The sequence below is a fragment of the Mesoplodon bidens genome, assembly GCF_964165515.1.
Source record: "Mesoplodon bidens genome assembly, chromosome: 7".
Classification (NCBI taxonomy): Eukaryota; Metazoa; Chordata; class Mammalia; order Artiodactyla; family Ziphiidae; genus Mesoplodon; species Mesoplodon bidens.
The window spans coordinates 24,892,342-24,908,034 of NC_138164.1; the positions used below are offsets into that span (position 1 = coordinate 24,892,342).

A 15,693-nucleotide genomic window follows, 5' to 3' on the forward strand; every position below is an offset into this window, starting at 1 on the left:
TTTAAAAAAAGAGGGAGGAGATATAGATATACATATAGCTGATTCACTTCATTGTACAAGAGAAACTAACACAACATTGTAAAGCAATTATACTCCAATTAAAAAAAAAAGAGAAATCAGAATTTCAAATCTACAGGAATCTTTAAAATATGAGGTTGTTTCAAAATCTGATCTTGTTCCTGGATGCAAATACTGTTTACTAGTATTTTTTTTGCATTTGCTTAGTTCCCATCACTAACTATAGTGCTTTGGCTTTTTAACTTTTGCTGAGCTTGTGTGATTATGTCGATACTGTGACTACAGAGCTAGTGTATTGGATAAGACAGAACCATCTTATCAACTACATGTGTGGATTCTTATTAAGTGCTTTCAAAAATAATGAGGACAGGAAGGGAAAAGAGCTCTTCTCTGTCTGGTTTATTTTAATTTTACCTCTTATCCTGGCTTGTAGCTTTAGGGGACCAGTAAAGAACATCTTTGATTTTTCCTCCTGTGTAACCAATTGAGAAATGAAATGAAAGATAAATGAATATCAGATTGTCAAGTTAACTACTGAGAAAACATGGAAGATCATGGCTTTGGATCTGTAGCCAAGTGGACTTATTAATAATTCACCTATGAATTAGACATACTGTCCTTTACAGTGGTACAACTGGAGACTTTTCCTATAGAGGCAGAGGCTGCCACTATAACAGAGGACATGAAGAAGCATAAATTAGATTCTGCAAACCAGCGGGATTTGAGAAAGAGAGAGGAAAGGGCTAATCCAAGCAGGTTTGGCTCCAGGCTAACCAATCCGCTGAGGTATGCCTTCTCTCCTGGGGAGTTGGAAGTGAAGGAATGGAGAAAAGCGAGGTTTGTTCTTATTACTTTCACTCCTATAGAGATTCTCTCCATTCCTAGGGAAATATAAAAAATGGGGCCTAAGTGTTCCTCCAACGCCCTAAAAGTTCATTATATAGTTGTTTTTTTCTGATGTGGACCATTTTTAAAGTCTTTATTGAATTTGTGACAATACTGCTTCTGTTTTACGTTTTCGTTTTTTGGCCACGAGGCATGTGGGATCTTAGCTCTCCCTGACCAGGGATCGAGCCTGCACCCCCTGCACTGGAAGGTGAAGTCTTAACCACTGGACCACCAGGGAAGTCCCATTATATAGTTTTTATTTTTTTAATAGATCTTTATTAGGGTATAAGTGCTTCACAATACTGTGTTAGTTTCTGTTGTACAACAAAGTGAATCAACCATATGCATACATATATCCCCCTATCCCTTTCCTCTTGAGCCTCCCTTCCACCCTCCCAATCTCACATCTCTGGGTCATTGCAAAGCACCTACCTGATCTCCCTGTGCTATGCTGCCATTTACATTACTAGCCATTTACATTTGGTAGTGTATACATGTTGACGCTACTCTCACTTCGCTCCAGCTTCCCCCTCCCCTCCCCCATGTTCTCAAGTCCATTCTCTATGTCTACGTATTTATTCCTGCCTTGCCACTAGGTTCATCAGTACCATTTTTTTCCCTTTAGATTCCACATATATGTGTTAGCATATGGTATTTTTCTCTTTCTGACTTGCTTCACTCTGTATGACAGACTCTAGGTCCATCCACCCCACTACAAATAACTCAATTTCGTTTCTTTTTATGGTTGAGTAATATTCCATTGTATATATGTGCCACATGTTCTTTATCCATTCATCTGTCGATGGACATTTAGGTTGGTTCCATGTCCTGGCTATTGTAAATAGTGCTGCAATGAACATTGTGGTGCATGTCTCTTTTTGCATTATGGTTTTCTCAGGGTATATGCCCATTAGTGGGATTGCTGGGTCATATGGTAGTTCTATATTTAGTTTCGTAAGAAAGCTCCATACTGTTCTCCATAGTGGCTGTATCAGTTTACATTCCCACCAACAGTGGAGGAGGCTTCACTTTTCACCACACTCTTTCCACCATTTATTGTTTCTAGATTTTTTGATAATGGCCATTGTGACTGGTGTGAGGTGATACCTCATTGTAGTCTTGATTTGCATTTCTTTAATAATTAGTGATGTTGAGCATCTTTTCATGTGTCTCTTGGGCATCTGTATGTCTTCTCTGGTGAGATGTCTATTTAGGTCTTTTACCCTTTTTTTAATTGAATTCTTTGTTTTTTTGATATTGAGCTCCATGAACTGTTTGTATACTTTGGAGATTAATCCTTTGTCCATTGGTTCATTTGCAAATATTTCCTCCCATTCTGAGGGTTGTCTTTTCATCTTGTTTATGGTTGGTTTCCTTTGCTGTGCAAAAGCTTTTAAGTTTCATTAGGTTCCATTTGTTTATTCTTGTTTTTATTTACATTTCTCTAGGAGGTGGGTCAAAAAAGATCTTGCTGTGATTTATGTCATAGAGTGTTCTACTTATATTTTCCTCTAAGAGTTTTATAGTGTCTGGTCTTACATTTAGGTCTTTAATCCATTTTGAGTTTAGTTTTGTGTATGGTGTTGGGGAGTGTTCTAATTTCATTCTTTTACATGTAGCTGCCCAGTTTTCCCAGCACTTACTGAAGAGGCTATCTTTTCTGCACTGTATGTTCTTGCCTCCTTTGTCATGAATTAGGTGACCATATGTGTGTGGGTTTATTTCTGGGCTGTCTGTCCTTTACCATTGATCTATATTTCTGTTCTTATGCCAGCACCATACTGTCTTGATTACTGTGGCTTTGTAGTGTAGTTTGAAATCGGGAGCTTGATTCCTCCAACTCCGTTTTTCTTTGTCAAGATTGCTTTGGCTATTCGGGGTCTTTTATGTTTCCTTATGATTTGTAAAATTTTTTGTTCTAATTCTGTGAAGAATGCCCTTGGTAGTTTGATAGGGGTTGCATTGAATCTGTAGATTGCTTTGGGTAGTATTGTCATTTTCACAATATTGATTCTTCCATTCCAAGGACATGGTGTATTTCTCCATCTGTTTATGTCATCTTTGATTTCTTTCATCAGTGTGTTATAGTTTTCTGAGTAAAAGTCTTTTGCCTCCTTAGGCAGGTTTATTCCTAGGTATTTTATTCTTTTTGTTGTGATGGTAAATGGGAGTGTTTCCTTAATTTCTCTTTTTGATTTTTTTGTTAGTAGTTTATAGGAATGCCAGAGATTTCTGTGCATTAATTTTGTATCCTGAAACCTTACCAATTTCACTGATTAGTTCTAGTAGTTTTCTGGTTGCATCTTTAGGACTGTCTATGTATAGTATCATATGATCTGCACACAGTGACAGTTTTACTTCTTCTTTTCCAATTTGTATTCCTTTTATTTCTTTTCCTTCTCTGATTGCCATGGCTAGGACTTCCAAAACTATGTTGAATAAGAGTGGCGAGAGTGGACATCCTTGTCTTGTTGCTGATCTTAGTGGAAATGCTTTCAGTTTTTCACCATTGCTTATGCTGTTTGCTGTGGGTTGGTCATATATGGCCTTTATTATGTTGAGGTAGTTTCCCTCTATGCCCATTTTCTGGAGAGTTTTTATCATAAATGGGTGTTGAATTTTGTCAAAAGCTTTTCTGAATCTATTGAGATGATCATACGGTTTTTATTCCTTAATTTGTTAATATGGTGTATCACATTGATTGATTTGTGTATATTGAAGAATCCTTGCATCCATGGGATAAATCCTGCTTGATCATGGTGTATGATTCTTTTAATATGTTGTTGGATTCTGTTTGCTAATATTTTGTTCAGGATTTTTGCATCTATGTTCATCAGTGATATTAGTCTATAATTTTCTTTTTTTGTGATATCTTTTTCTGGTTTTGGTATCAGGGTGATGGTGGCTTCATATAATGAATTTGGGAGTGTTCCTCCCTCTGCAATTTTTTGGAAGAGTTTGAGAAGGATGGGTATTAGCTCTTCTCTAAATGTTTGATGGAATTCGCCTTTGAAGCCATCTGGTCTTGGACTTTTGTTTGTTGGAAATTTTTAAATTATGGTTTCAATATCATTACTTGTGATAGGTCTGTTTATATTTTCTAATTCTTCCTGGTTCAGTCTTGGAAAATTGTACCTTTCCAAGAATTTGTCCATTTCTTCGTGGTTGTCCATTTTATTGGCATATAGTTGTTTGTAGTAGTCTCTTATAATCCTTTGTATTTCTATGGTGTCAAATGTGATTTCTCCCTTTTCATTTCTAATTTTATTGATTTGCGTCTTCTCCCTTTTTTTCTTGATGAGTCTGGCTTTATCAATATTGTTTATCTTCTCAAAGAACCAGCTTTTAGTTTTATTGATCTTTGCTATTGTTTTCTTCATTTCTATTTCATTTATTTCTGCTCTGATGTTTATGATTTCTTTCCTTCTACTGACTTTGGGTTTTCTTTGTTCTTCTTTCTCTAGTTACTTTAGGTGTAGGGTTAGATTGTTTATTTGAGATTTTTCTTGTTTCTTGGGGTGAGATTGAATTGCTATAAACTTCCCTCTTAGAACTGATTTTGCTGTGTCCCAAAGGTTTTGGGTCGTTGTGTTTTTGTTGTCATTTGTTTCTATGTATTTTTTTATTTCTTCTTTGATTTCTTCAGTGACCTCTTGGTTATTTAGTAGTGCACTGTTTAGCCTCCATGTATTTATGTTTTTTACAGTTTTTTTCCTGTAATTGATTTCCAATCTCATAATGTTGTGGTCAGAAAGGATGCTGCATATGATTTCAATTTTCTTAAATTTTCAGAGGTTTGATTTGTGTCCCGTGATGGGATCTATCCTGGAGAATGTTCCATGTGCACTTGAGAAGAAAGTGTATTCTGCCACTTTTGGGTGGAATGTTCTATAAATATCAATTAAATCTATCTGGTATATTGTGTCATTTAAAGCTTGTGTTTCCTTATATATTTTATGTTTGGATGATCTGTCCATTGCTGTAAGTGGGGTGTTAAAGTCCCCCACTATTATTGTGTTACTATTTCCCCTTTCATGGTTGTTAGCATTTGCCTTATGTATTGAGGTGCTCCTATGTTGGGTGCATAAACAGTTACAATTGTTATATCTTGTTTTTTAGATTAATCTCTTGATCATTATGTAGTGTCCTTCCTTATCTCTTGTAACAGTCTTTATTTTATAGTCTATTTTATCTGATACGAGTATTGCTACTCCAGCTTTCTTTTGATTTCTATTTGCATGGAATATCTTTTTTCCATCCCTTCACTTTCAGTCTTTATGTGTCCCTAGGTCTGAAGTGAGTCTCTTGTAGACAGCGTATATGGGTCTTGTTTTTTGTATCCATTCAGCCAGTCTGTGTCTTTTTTGGGGGGCCTTTAATCCATTTACATTCAAGGTTATTATCAATATGTATATTCCTATTACCATTTTCTTAATTGTTTTGGGCTTGTTTTTGTGGGTCTTTTTCTTCTCTTGTGTTTCCCGCCTAGAGAAGTTTCTATAGCATTTGTTGTAAAGCTGGTTTGGTGGTGCTGAATTCTCTTAGCTTTTGCTTTTCTGAAAAGCTTTTGACTTCTCCATCGAATCTGAGTGAGATCCTTGCTGGGTAGAGTAATCTTGGTTGTACGTATTTCTCTTTCATCACTTTAGGTATATCCTGCCACTCCTTTCTGGCCTGCAGAGTTTATGCTGAAAAATCTGCTCATAACCTTATTGGGATTCCTTTTCATGTTATTTATTGTTTTTCCCTTGCTGCTTTTAATATTTTTTCTTTGAATTTAATTTTTGTTAGTTTGATTAATATGTGTCTTGGTGTGTTTCTCCTAGGGTTTATCCTGTATGGACTCTCTGTGCTTCCTGGACTTGGGTGACTATTTCCTTTCCCATGTTAGGGAAGTTTTCAACTATAATCTCTTCAAATACTTTCTCAGACCCTTTCTTTTTCTCTTCTTCTTCTGAGAACCTATAAGTTGAATGTTGGTGCATTTAATGTTGTCCCAGAGGTCTCTGAGATTGTCTTCAATTCTTTTCATTCTTTTTTCTTTATTCTGCTCCTTGGCAGTTATTTCCACCATTTTGTCTTCCAGCTTACTTATTCGTTCTTCTACCTCAGTTATTCTGTTATTGATTCCATCTAGTGTATTTTTCATTTCAGTTATTATGTTGTTCATCTCTGTTTTTTTGTTCTTTAATTCTTCTAGATCTTTGCTAAACATTTCTTGTATTTTCTCAATCCATGTCTGCATTCTGTTTCTGAGATTCTAGATCATGTTTACTATCATTACTCTGAATTCCTTTTCAGGTAGACTGCCTATTTCCTCTTCATTTATTTGGTCTTGTAGGTTTTTACCTTGCCCCTTCATCTGTGATATATTTTTTTGCTCTCTCTTTTTTTTTTTTTCCTTTTTTTAATGAGTGTGATTGTGTTCCTGTCTTCCTGGTTGTTTGGCCTGTGGCTTCCAACACTGCAGTTTGTAGGCTGTTGGGTAGAACTGGGTCTTGGTGCTGAGGTGAGGACCTCCAGGAGACCTCACTCTGATGAATATTCCCTGGGGTCTGAGGTTCTCTGTTAGTCCAGTGGTTTGGACTCAGAGCTCCCACTGCAGGAGCTTTGGCCCGACCCCTGGCTCATGAACCAAGATCCCACAAGTTCTGCGGGATGGTAAAAAAAAAAGAAGAAAAAAGGTGGGAGAGGCCTTGGCTGTGGAGGGTGGGGCCTAAGCAGGGGTGATGTTTGGGCAGTGGGTGGGCCTATGCTTAGGACCAACAGGGCTGGGAAAGGCTGTGGTGGGGTGGGGGGTGGGGCTTAAGCTCAACAGAACAGAAGGGGCTCAGGAGTGCCTCCTGTCCCTGGTCTCAGAGGGTGGGGGACCCTGCCCTGGTAGCCCTGCAGGCTTCCTGGGCTTGAATGGGTGGGGCAAACGCCCTCCGCTCCTCTCCTGCTCCTCCGGTCCCAGAGGTCCCTTTACACCTGCCTCTGCTGATCTCCGCGGCCTCCCTCATATGCCCCCAGGGCCCATGAGGCCTGAAGGGGGCTTTGGAGGGCGGGGGACTGGCCTGGGTGGTCAGCAGGCTCCCCGTGCCCAAGTGGGAGGGGTAAATGCCCGCTGCTCCTTTCCTGCTCCTCTGGTCCTGAGGGCTCCTTCTGCCTGCCTATCCATCTCTCCCGGCCTCCCTCCTACTCCCCCAGGACCAACCCAGCCTGGAGGGGACCTCTGAGGGCATAGGACCCGGCCTGAGAACCGGGCAGACTTCCCCAGCCAATGTGGTAGGGGACATGCTGGGCCCACTCCCCCCTGATCCGAGCCCCTGAGGGTCCCTCCAGGCATAGGAACCCCTGTCCCCTCTCAGCCACCCCTCAGCGGTGCCGGTCCTGTCCAACCTCCACTTCTCCCTGCCTCAGTTCCCCCACATCCTACCATCTTCCTTGGGTGTTGGGCTCCCCGACCAGAGTCTGGCAGGCACCCCAGTTATGGGGAGACGTGAACTCTGCATCTTCCCACACCGCCATCTTGACTCTGCCCCCCTCTATAGTTTTTAATTAAAACTTGTAAAGAGGGGAAAACTTACCTCTAGTTGCACTGATAATCTCCTGTAATTGTTATCTCCATTTGGTGTCTCTGGAAGCATATACTTTTTTTCCCAGTTTTTAGAAAAAAATTGAAGTATAATTGACTTACAATATTATATTAGTTTCAGGTGTACAGGATAGAAATTTGATATTTTTATACATTGTAAGAGGATTACCACGATAAGCCTAGTTGCCATATGTTGCGATACAGAATATAGTCAATAATATTGTAATGCTGTACATTATATCCCCATGACCAATTTATTTTGTAAGTTTGGAAGTTTGTACCTCCTAATCTCCCTAACCTATTTCACTCATCCTTCCATCCTCTTCCCCATTGGAACCACCAGTTCTCTGTATCTTTGTTACGTTTTTTTTAGATTCCACATATAAGTGAGATCATAACATCTTACAGAAAAGCAGGAATGAACTTTTCTGGCCAACCCAATGTTTGTCTTTCTTGTCTGACTTGTTTCACTTAGCATAATACACTCTAGGTTCATCCCTGTTGTCGCAAATGGCAAAATTTCCTTTCTTATGGCTGAATAATGTGTGTGTGTGTGTGTGTGTTTATGTGTGTATCTCACATTTTCTTCATCCATTAATGGACATTTAGGTTGCTTCCATGTCTTGGCTGTTGTAAATAATGCACATGAGGGAGCACATATCTTTTCAAGTTAGTGTTTATTCCTTTGAATAAATACCCAGAAGTGGAATTGTTGGATCATATAGTAGTTCTATTTTTAATTTTTTGAGGAACTTTCATACTGTTTTCCTTAGTGGCTGAACCAATTTACATTCCTACCAAGAGCATGCAAGGTTGCATTTTTCCCATATCCATGCCAACACTTGGTATTTCTTTTCTTTTTGATAATCGCCATTCTGACAGGTGTGAGGTGATACCTCATTGTGTAGCAATCACCTATTCTATACTAGGCCTGAGGTAGGTACTATAGTAAGTAAGTTTTTCCTTATGAGGAATAGCCAGGTCCTCAGGAATAGATATACATATGACTACTATTGTTCTTGTTGTGCTAGCTGTCTTATTTTGGTTATCTGTGTATATGAATCTGGTGATTTATTTTGCTTAAGGAGGAAAGCCCAGGACATAAATAAATGGAATTAGGAAGCCTTCTCTCCAAAAATGTAAGATACACCACCTATTTTTTCAAATAAATTATTTATGATGAATTTATTCATTCATTTATTCACCCCAAAATATTTGTGGAATATAATCTACTAGACAGAATCTAACAAGTAAATAAGGATAAAATCCAAAAAATTTTTATTTAAGCTAAAATGTTTCATTACCTATGTAGCCTTATCATGTACAAAGGAAAACTTAATTTTACTGAGGTGGTTTGTGACTGATCTTGCTTTGAGAGTCCTTTTTTGGATGGTGGTGGATTTCACTTCACAGTACCTGCAAACAAATGAAACCACAGTGTGATAAATGAGAGCTGATAGCAAGTGGTCTCACTGCAAACACATAAGCATGATCATGTTATCTCATAGGTGTTTAAGCTATTGAATATTCAGTGATGGCTAAAGTGCCTCTAATTGGGCATCTGTTCATTTTCAAGCTTATTTTTCTGTTATGCAATGTATATTTTGCTCTCTTTTATGGCATTTGGCAATGTGCTTAGACCATTAAACTAAAAGATGCCTTCTCTTTTAATTTTACATTCCTCTTGAGCTCAGCCATATAAAACCATTGAAAAATCATCTGTATTTGGGGGTGAAGAGGAAGAGAGGGCAGAATCTATTATTCAGCTGTTGAGACCTACCTAGTTTTGTAAGGTAGAGTTGTGTTTGAAAGGTGGAATTTGCTGACATTGTGCTCTAGAGTAGATTTGTCTGTGGTGTTTTCTTTTAAACTTTTAATCGGATCTAATTTTGCTTGTTTCACATAGGCAATACTGTAGACAAGTTCCCAGGTATGTCCCCTAAATGTATTCATGGTATCTGATCAACTAGTAAAGTTTTCACACTGGAAACACCAAATGATGCTCAGCTTCTTACACCCTCTCTCAGAAGCAGTGAGAAATAAGTTCCTTGGGCCCCAATGGTATTTAGCTGCTGCATCTACTACTTGCAGATCACTGTTATATGCCATAAGGTACCATCTCAACTTCATGTATGAGATCTTTTTCCCCCTCTTGATAAGACTATTAAGGCCTGTACTTTAGAAAATTGCTTCTGACTGTAGGACAAGGGAGCAGAGCTCGTTTTCTTTCTGTAGTCATTTTTACATGGGAGGTCCTATGTTCTGTGTATTGATTCCAGAGTGTGTTGTTACTGCCATTGTCTCCTTCCTTTAAGTTTCACAAGACTTGGTAATCTTGAGATTCCAGTTTTCAAAGAATTTAGCAAATGAATTCATGGCTCCTAGTGTTGGGAAACTGGCTTGTTGTGGTCCTTGATTTTAACTTTTCTTAAAGGATGGAAACTAAGCAGACTTATGTAATATAGGTAGGAGATTTAAAGGTCACTAACAGCAGCTGTTGGTCTCCAACATATCCTAGGCAAAATTCCTATTAATTCCTCTGCTTTGGAAAAATATGGTATACCACAGGCTTCTCTTTCAGCTACTTTTCAGCTTAGGAAAGTATACTTCTGGGAGTATCATCTTTTGTAGAAGGACAAAAAGTTATATTTGTTTTACTAAAAATGTTCAGGGTTCCTCTTCTCCCTCACAATGGACTAATTATCTCATGATATGGTGGGTTCTATATTTATAAATCCAGGGAATGTATGTTAACAGACATTTTTTTTTTTTATAACAGGGAGAGGAAGGTTTTTTTTTTTAAAATTAATTAATTTATTTATCTATGGCTGTGCTGGGTCTTCGTTTCTGTGCGAGGGCTTTCTCCAGTGGTGGCAAGCGGGCGCCACTCTTCATCGCGGTGCGCGGGCCTCTCACTGTCGCAGCCTCTTTTGTTGCGGAGCACAGGCTCCAGACGCGCAGGCTCGGTAATTGTGGCTCACGGGCCCAGTTGCTCTGCGGCACGTGGGATCTTCCCAGACTAGGGCTTGAACCTGTGTCCCCTGCATTGGCAGGCAGACTCTCAACCACTGCGCCACCAGGGAAGCCCCTGTCATTTTTGATATTGTTGTATTTCTTCCTTTGTAAGTAGTTTGTAGCTTCAGTCTTGTATCCTTGCAGTTGTGTCTGTCTCCCTTTTTCCTTTTCTCCTTTCTCACGTGTGCAAACATGGCAGACATGGCCATGATGAGGTACGTGGAATCACTTGTTTGCTATTTAAAATAAAAAGCAAACTTACTTCATTTTGTTACTGAACCAAACTTGAGTCTGCTTGCCCGCATGCAGTAAAGCCAATCTACTGACACTGGATTGTGGTGAGGGAAATGGCAGCATTTATTGTAAAGGTGCCAATACAAGGAGGATGGGTGGCTCATGCTCTAAAACCCTAAAGTCTCTGAAGGGTTTCAGAAAAGCTTCTTTGAAGGCAAGGTGAGGGAGGGGTGTCCCAGGATATGTGATCAGCTTCTGCACAGTTCTCTGATTGATTGATGGTGATCAATCCTTAGGTGCCAGATGGTTTGGAGGCTACATGCTCATAATTATTAAGTAGTTAATTTCTTCCTTTGGTGGTGGTTTTAGCATGTAAAAAACTCAGGAAATATGCGTCAGATACTATTATCCTGGTGCTTCAGAGAGGAGCTAAGGCAGAGGATATGGGGGAGGGATCTGTCCCAGGAAGGCCCCATAGGGTCCTGCTCAGTTACAGGTGGGTCCAGTTAAGGCAACGTAGATTTGGCAGGCTATGGGAAACGGGTGGACTTCTTTCTAGTCTGCTAAATTCTCAGGTATGAATATTTTCTCCAGCTAAATATAGTCACTTCTGTCCTCTCAGCTTTCATTGTTCTGTATAAATCACACATCGTTCTTTACCTCTTATTGTCTCTCGTTGATATACCCTGAAGGGTTTCAAAAGGTTAAAGGTCTCAGCCTATTTTTAACCAATAAGGATCAGGATTAAGTTTGTCTTCTTTCTCAGAAGTGTTCCCAGTAGCAATATATTTTTTCATTTTCCTGTTTAGCCAACATGGAGGAGATCTGTTTCATGTACCTTCTGATACGCATCTTATCTTTTTTTCCTTTTCTTTTTCTTTTGGCTGTGCCATGCGGCATGTAGGATCTTAGTTCCCCGACCAGGGATTGAACCTGTGCCCCCTGCATTGGGAGCCCGGAGTCCTAACCACTGGACCGCCAGGGAAGTCCCCGCATCTTATCTTTACTTGAGTAAATACTTGAGTGATAGCTGTGTCTGGGGTTTTTTTTCTGTTGTATTTTGGTTGTGTTAAAGGTTTTATAAGATCAGAATGTCTAGGGTTTTTTCTTTGTTTGCTTTGAACTGAACATTATCCTCAGTCATGCCCCATTGTTGCAGGAGAAGGAGGTGTGAGAGAATGGTCATGTCCCAGGTCTTGGGTGAGTTCCTGGGATGGGCTACCAAGTGAGGATTCTTGGCTTCACGTAGGAGAGAATTCTAGGGCAAGCCATAGTAAATGAAAGTTTGTTTAGAGAGAGACATATTCCATAGACAGAATGTAGTCAGTCTCAGAAGGTGAGGCAGGGGTCCCAGGCTGTGGGGGTGGTTAGTTTTTATGGGCTGGGTAATTACATATGCTAACAAGTGGGAGGAATATTCTAACTGTTTTGGAGAAGGGATGGAGATTTCCAGGAACTGGGCCACAGCCCACTTTTTGGTCTTTTATGGTCAGCCTGGGAACCATCATTGTGCCTATGGGTGTGTCATTTAGCATGCTACTGCATTACAGTAAGCTAATGCATTATAATAAGGCTCAAGGTCTACTGGAAGTCAAATCTTCTGCCATCTTGGGCCTAATTAGGCGGATTAGTTTTTATTGTATCCTCAATGGCTGTGTCATTCTTTTAATGATTGTGCCCTGCCCCCTTCCCTCCTGTCTTGCCATGAGCTTGCTGGGAACTTGATCTTTATTGACTCTGCCATCTCAGAAAATAAATAATATAGGTAAAGCCAAAAGAATAATTGGAAAAAGCTCCTGTGGTGCAAAGCTGTCACAGGGCAGAATGATTCAGCAGTTGCTGGCAAGCATTATTCATTGTGAATCCTTAGTGAATTTTTGAAAAAAATCTTTTTTTTTTTTGGCCTTTAACAAGCATTATATATATTTTTAATATGTTTATTTATTTATTTATTTATTTTTGGCTGTGTTGCCTGTTCGTTGCTGCGCATAGGCTTTCTCTAGTTGCAGTGAGTGAGGACTCCTCTTCATTGCGGTGCATGGGCTTCTCGTTGCAGTGGCTTCTCTTGTTGCAGAGCATGGGCTCTAGGCACGCAGGCTTCAGTAGTTGTGGCACGTGGGCTCAGTAGTTGTGGTGCACAGGCTTAGCTGCTCCGCAGCATGTGGGATCTTCCCGGACCAGGGATCGAACCCATGGCCCCTTCATTGGCAGGCGGATTCTTAACCATTGCGCCACCAGGAAAGTCCCACACGCATTATATTTCAGATACAGATACTGTGATGATATTGATAATACTTTATTTTTATGATGGAATATTTTAAGGAAAATTTGATTTTCATAGAAAACGTACATTTAATTTTATAAATAAGAGTCATTTCCTTAAATTCACAAAAACTCCCCAGAGAGGGGAGAGGGTCTGGTAATGGAGTTAATAATTAATCATGCCCACATGAGGAAGCCTCCATAAAAATCCCAGTAGTATGGAGAGATTCCAGGTTGATGAACACGTGGAGGTGCTGGGAGAGTGGTGTGCCCGGAGAGGGCATGGATGTTCTGTACTCCTTACCTTGTCCTATACATCTCTTTCATCTGATGTTCATCTGTATGCTTTATCATATCCTTTTATAATAAACTGATAAACAGTAAGTAAACTGTCTTCCTGAGTTCTGTGAGCTTCTCTAGTAAATCAATAATGATCATCAATAATAATCATTAATAAGTATTCTGTACATTTTCTAACATAATTCCCATAACATTTGGATTATTTGGTAATGTATTTTTCTTCCTTGAAACTTGGCTTTTATATTTCAGCACAACTGTTTCCACATTAATTAGTGTCATGTTTGTATTTGTCTTGTCATTTCTAATCATTTGTTTAAACTGAGATTTCCCTATTTTAAAATCATTACTCTGTTGATAGGAGGGGATGTGTTTGAATTTCACAAATATATATGTATTTTGTATTTTTAAAACATGTGGAATATTAATTAGCCAGAAACTGTAATCTCGAGGTGGGCAGAGAATATGTCTCTTATTCACCATTGGAGTCTTTGATGCCTCACACAGTGATTAATAAATATTTGTCTAATGAATGAGTTATAGTCTAGTCTCTCAGAATATTTTCCCATCAAGAGTTTTCACCCAGACAGTTTTCATTCCTTTAAGCCACAACTGATCATCTCTAATAATGTAATTAATAAATACGCTATTATTTTTTCTTATGTGTGGACCTTAGTGTCTGTTCAGAAAATTGAAGCCTATATATAATGGCTTAAAAATGGGCCACAGTGGGGTTTTCTCCCCTTTTCCTAAGGTTTTATTATGAAAATTTTCATACTGAAAAGTTGATAGTATTATACAGTAAATCCCTATATACTCACCACCTGATGCTACAGTTAACATTTTAATATACTTGCTTTATTAAATATCTGTTCATCTAACCACCCTCTGTCTGTCAGTCCATCTTCTTTTATTTATACATTTCAGGGAAGTTTCATTTCATGCCCAAAACTTCAGAATTTATCTACAGTGTTTGTAAAATAGAATACTTTTGGAGTATGACTATTTGAAATTATATGTCATCATTTGGAACAGATAATTGTTTGGAAAACTAAATTTTATCATCTTACTTTATTTTCGATACTTAGATTGGAATGGCAGATGAGAAAGGGAAAAAAACAGCTTAGATCTGTATAATTTTGTATAGTTTACAAAGAACTTTCATGTTCATTATCTAATTTGATCCAATATTATTATTAATAATAGTAGGTAACAGTTACTGAATGCTTTCTTTGGTGCCAGGTACTGTGCTAAGTTTACCTTTAATGAAGGTACTATGCTAAATTATGTTCATCCTACTGATATTTGGTTGTCATATTTATTTTTCAGATGGATTGATTTGTTCACTTAAATATTTTTTAGCCCTGTCACACACCGTTTTTAAATTCACATTTGTTAGCTGCTGCTATGTTTAGACTGAAGTCATCAGTGTTTGGGTTCCTGAGCACAAAAACATTTTCTTGACTGTTGTACCTTTATATGTTGCTATTTATAATATTTGATCGTAATTTTGGAAGAATTGCTGAAAATCCTTCTGTGTTCTTTGTTTATCTCTTGTAAATCAGTCTCTAAAATACAAAATGTTGCATGACTTTAAAGACAAATGGATTATATGAGAATCTGCATCTAATAGTTACTTCCCCTTATATTATGAATTATTAATATTTCTATGAATAATAATAGTGTTTTTTGTATTTATGATGTGCCAGATACTGTAATTTATATCCACTTAACAATCCTGTAAGAGTTGAGGAAACTGGACACAGAAGGGTTAAATGACTTGTCCTGAGTCATATGGCCAGTAAATGAAAAAGCCAGGATATGAATGTTTCAGCTCCTAAGTCCTTGTGTTTGACCACTACCCTAGTGTTTTGCATAGTGTATGTATGCTCCTCAGACCATCTGCATCATAATTTCCTTAGGTGACTGTTAGAAGTGCAGATTCCTGAGCCTCATGATACATCTACTGAGTCTCTCTGTGGATTAAATATGTTTTTTAGTCATTCAGTTGATTCTTATGTACACTAAAGTTTGAGAACCTCTGTGCTATGCCATCCTATAAGCATTACCATGTTTTAATCTCTATTAGCCTAGAAAGATAGCCAGAATCAATGAATCGTTCTTATTCTTGGAGTACATGACATTTTGGATTGATCTTTATGCTTTTGTCTTTACTTCAAGATTGTCATGGATTTTAAGCACCCAGATGGTGTCACAGTGCCCGTTATGCTGCCTTGTAGGAGTTTGCTGGTGATGACAGGAGAATCTAGATACCTTTGGACCCATGGGTATGTACTGAAATGACCTTGATGAAAGGATACCTTTTGCTTTGTGGAAGTTCTCATTCTTTTCTTCCTGAGCCACCAGAACCATGCTCCAGGCTTGCACATTGAGGCCCCAGG

The 15,693-nt window shown here is 38.7% G+C and overlaps 1 protein-coding gene across 2 annotated transcripts in view; it reads left to right on the top strand.

The window, feature by feature from the left end:
• Positions 1–15,693, top strand: part of ALKBH8 (alkB homolog 8, tRNA methyltransferase) — a gene marked incomplete at its 5' end in the record, with an annotated part of 70,435 nt that overhangs the window by 19,688 nt on the left and 35,054 nt on the right. For both annotated transcript variants that reach the window (XM_081240452.1, XM_081240453.1), the window contains one exon: positions 15,473–15,579. In XM_081240452.1, coding sequence (XP_081096578.1) covers positions 15,473–15,579 — 107 coding nt within the window. The remainder of the gene's footprint in view (positions 1–15,472; positions 15,580–15,693) is intronic.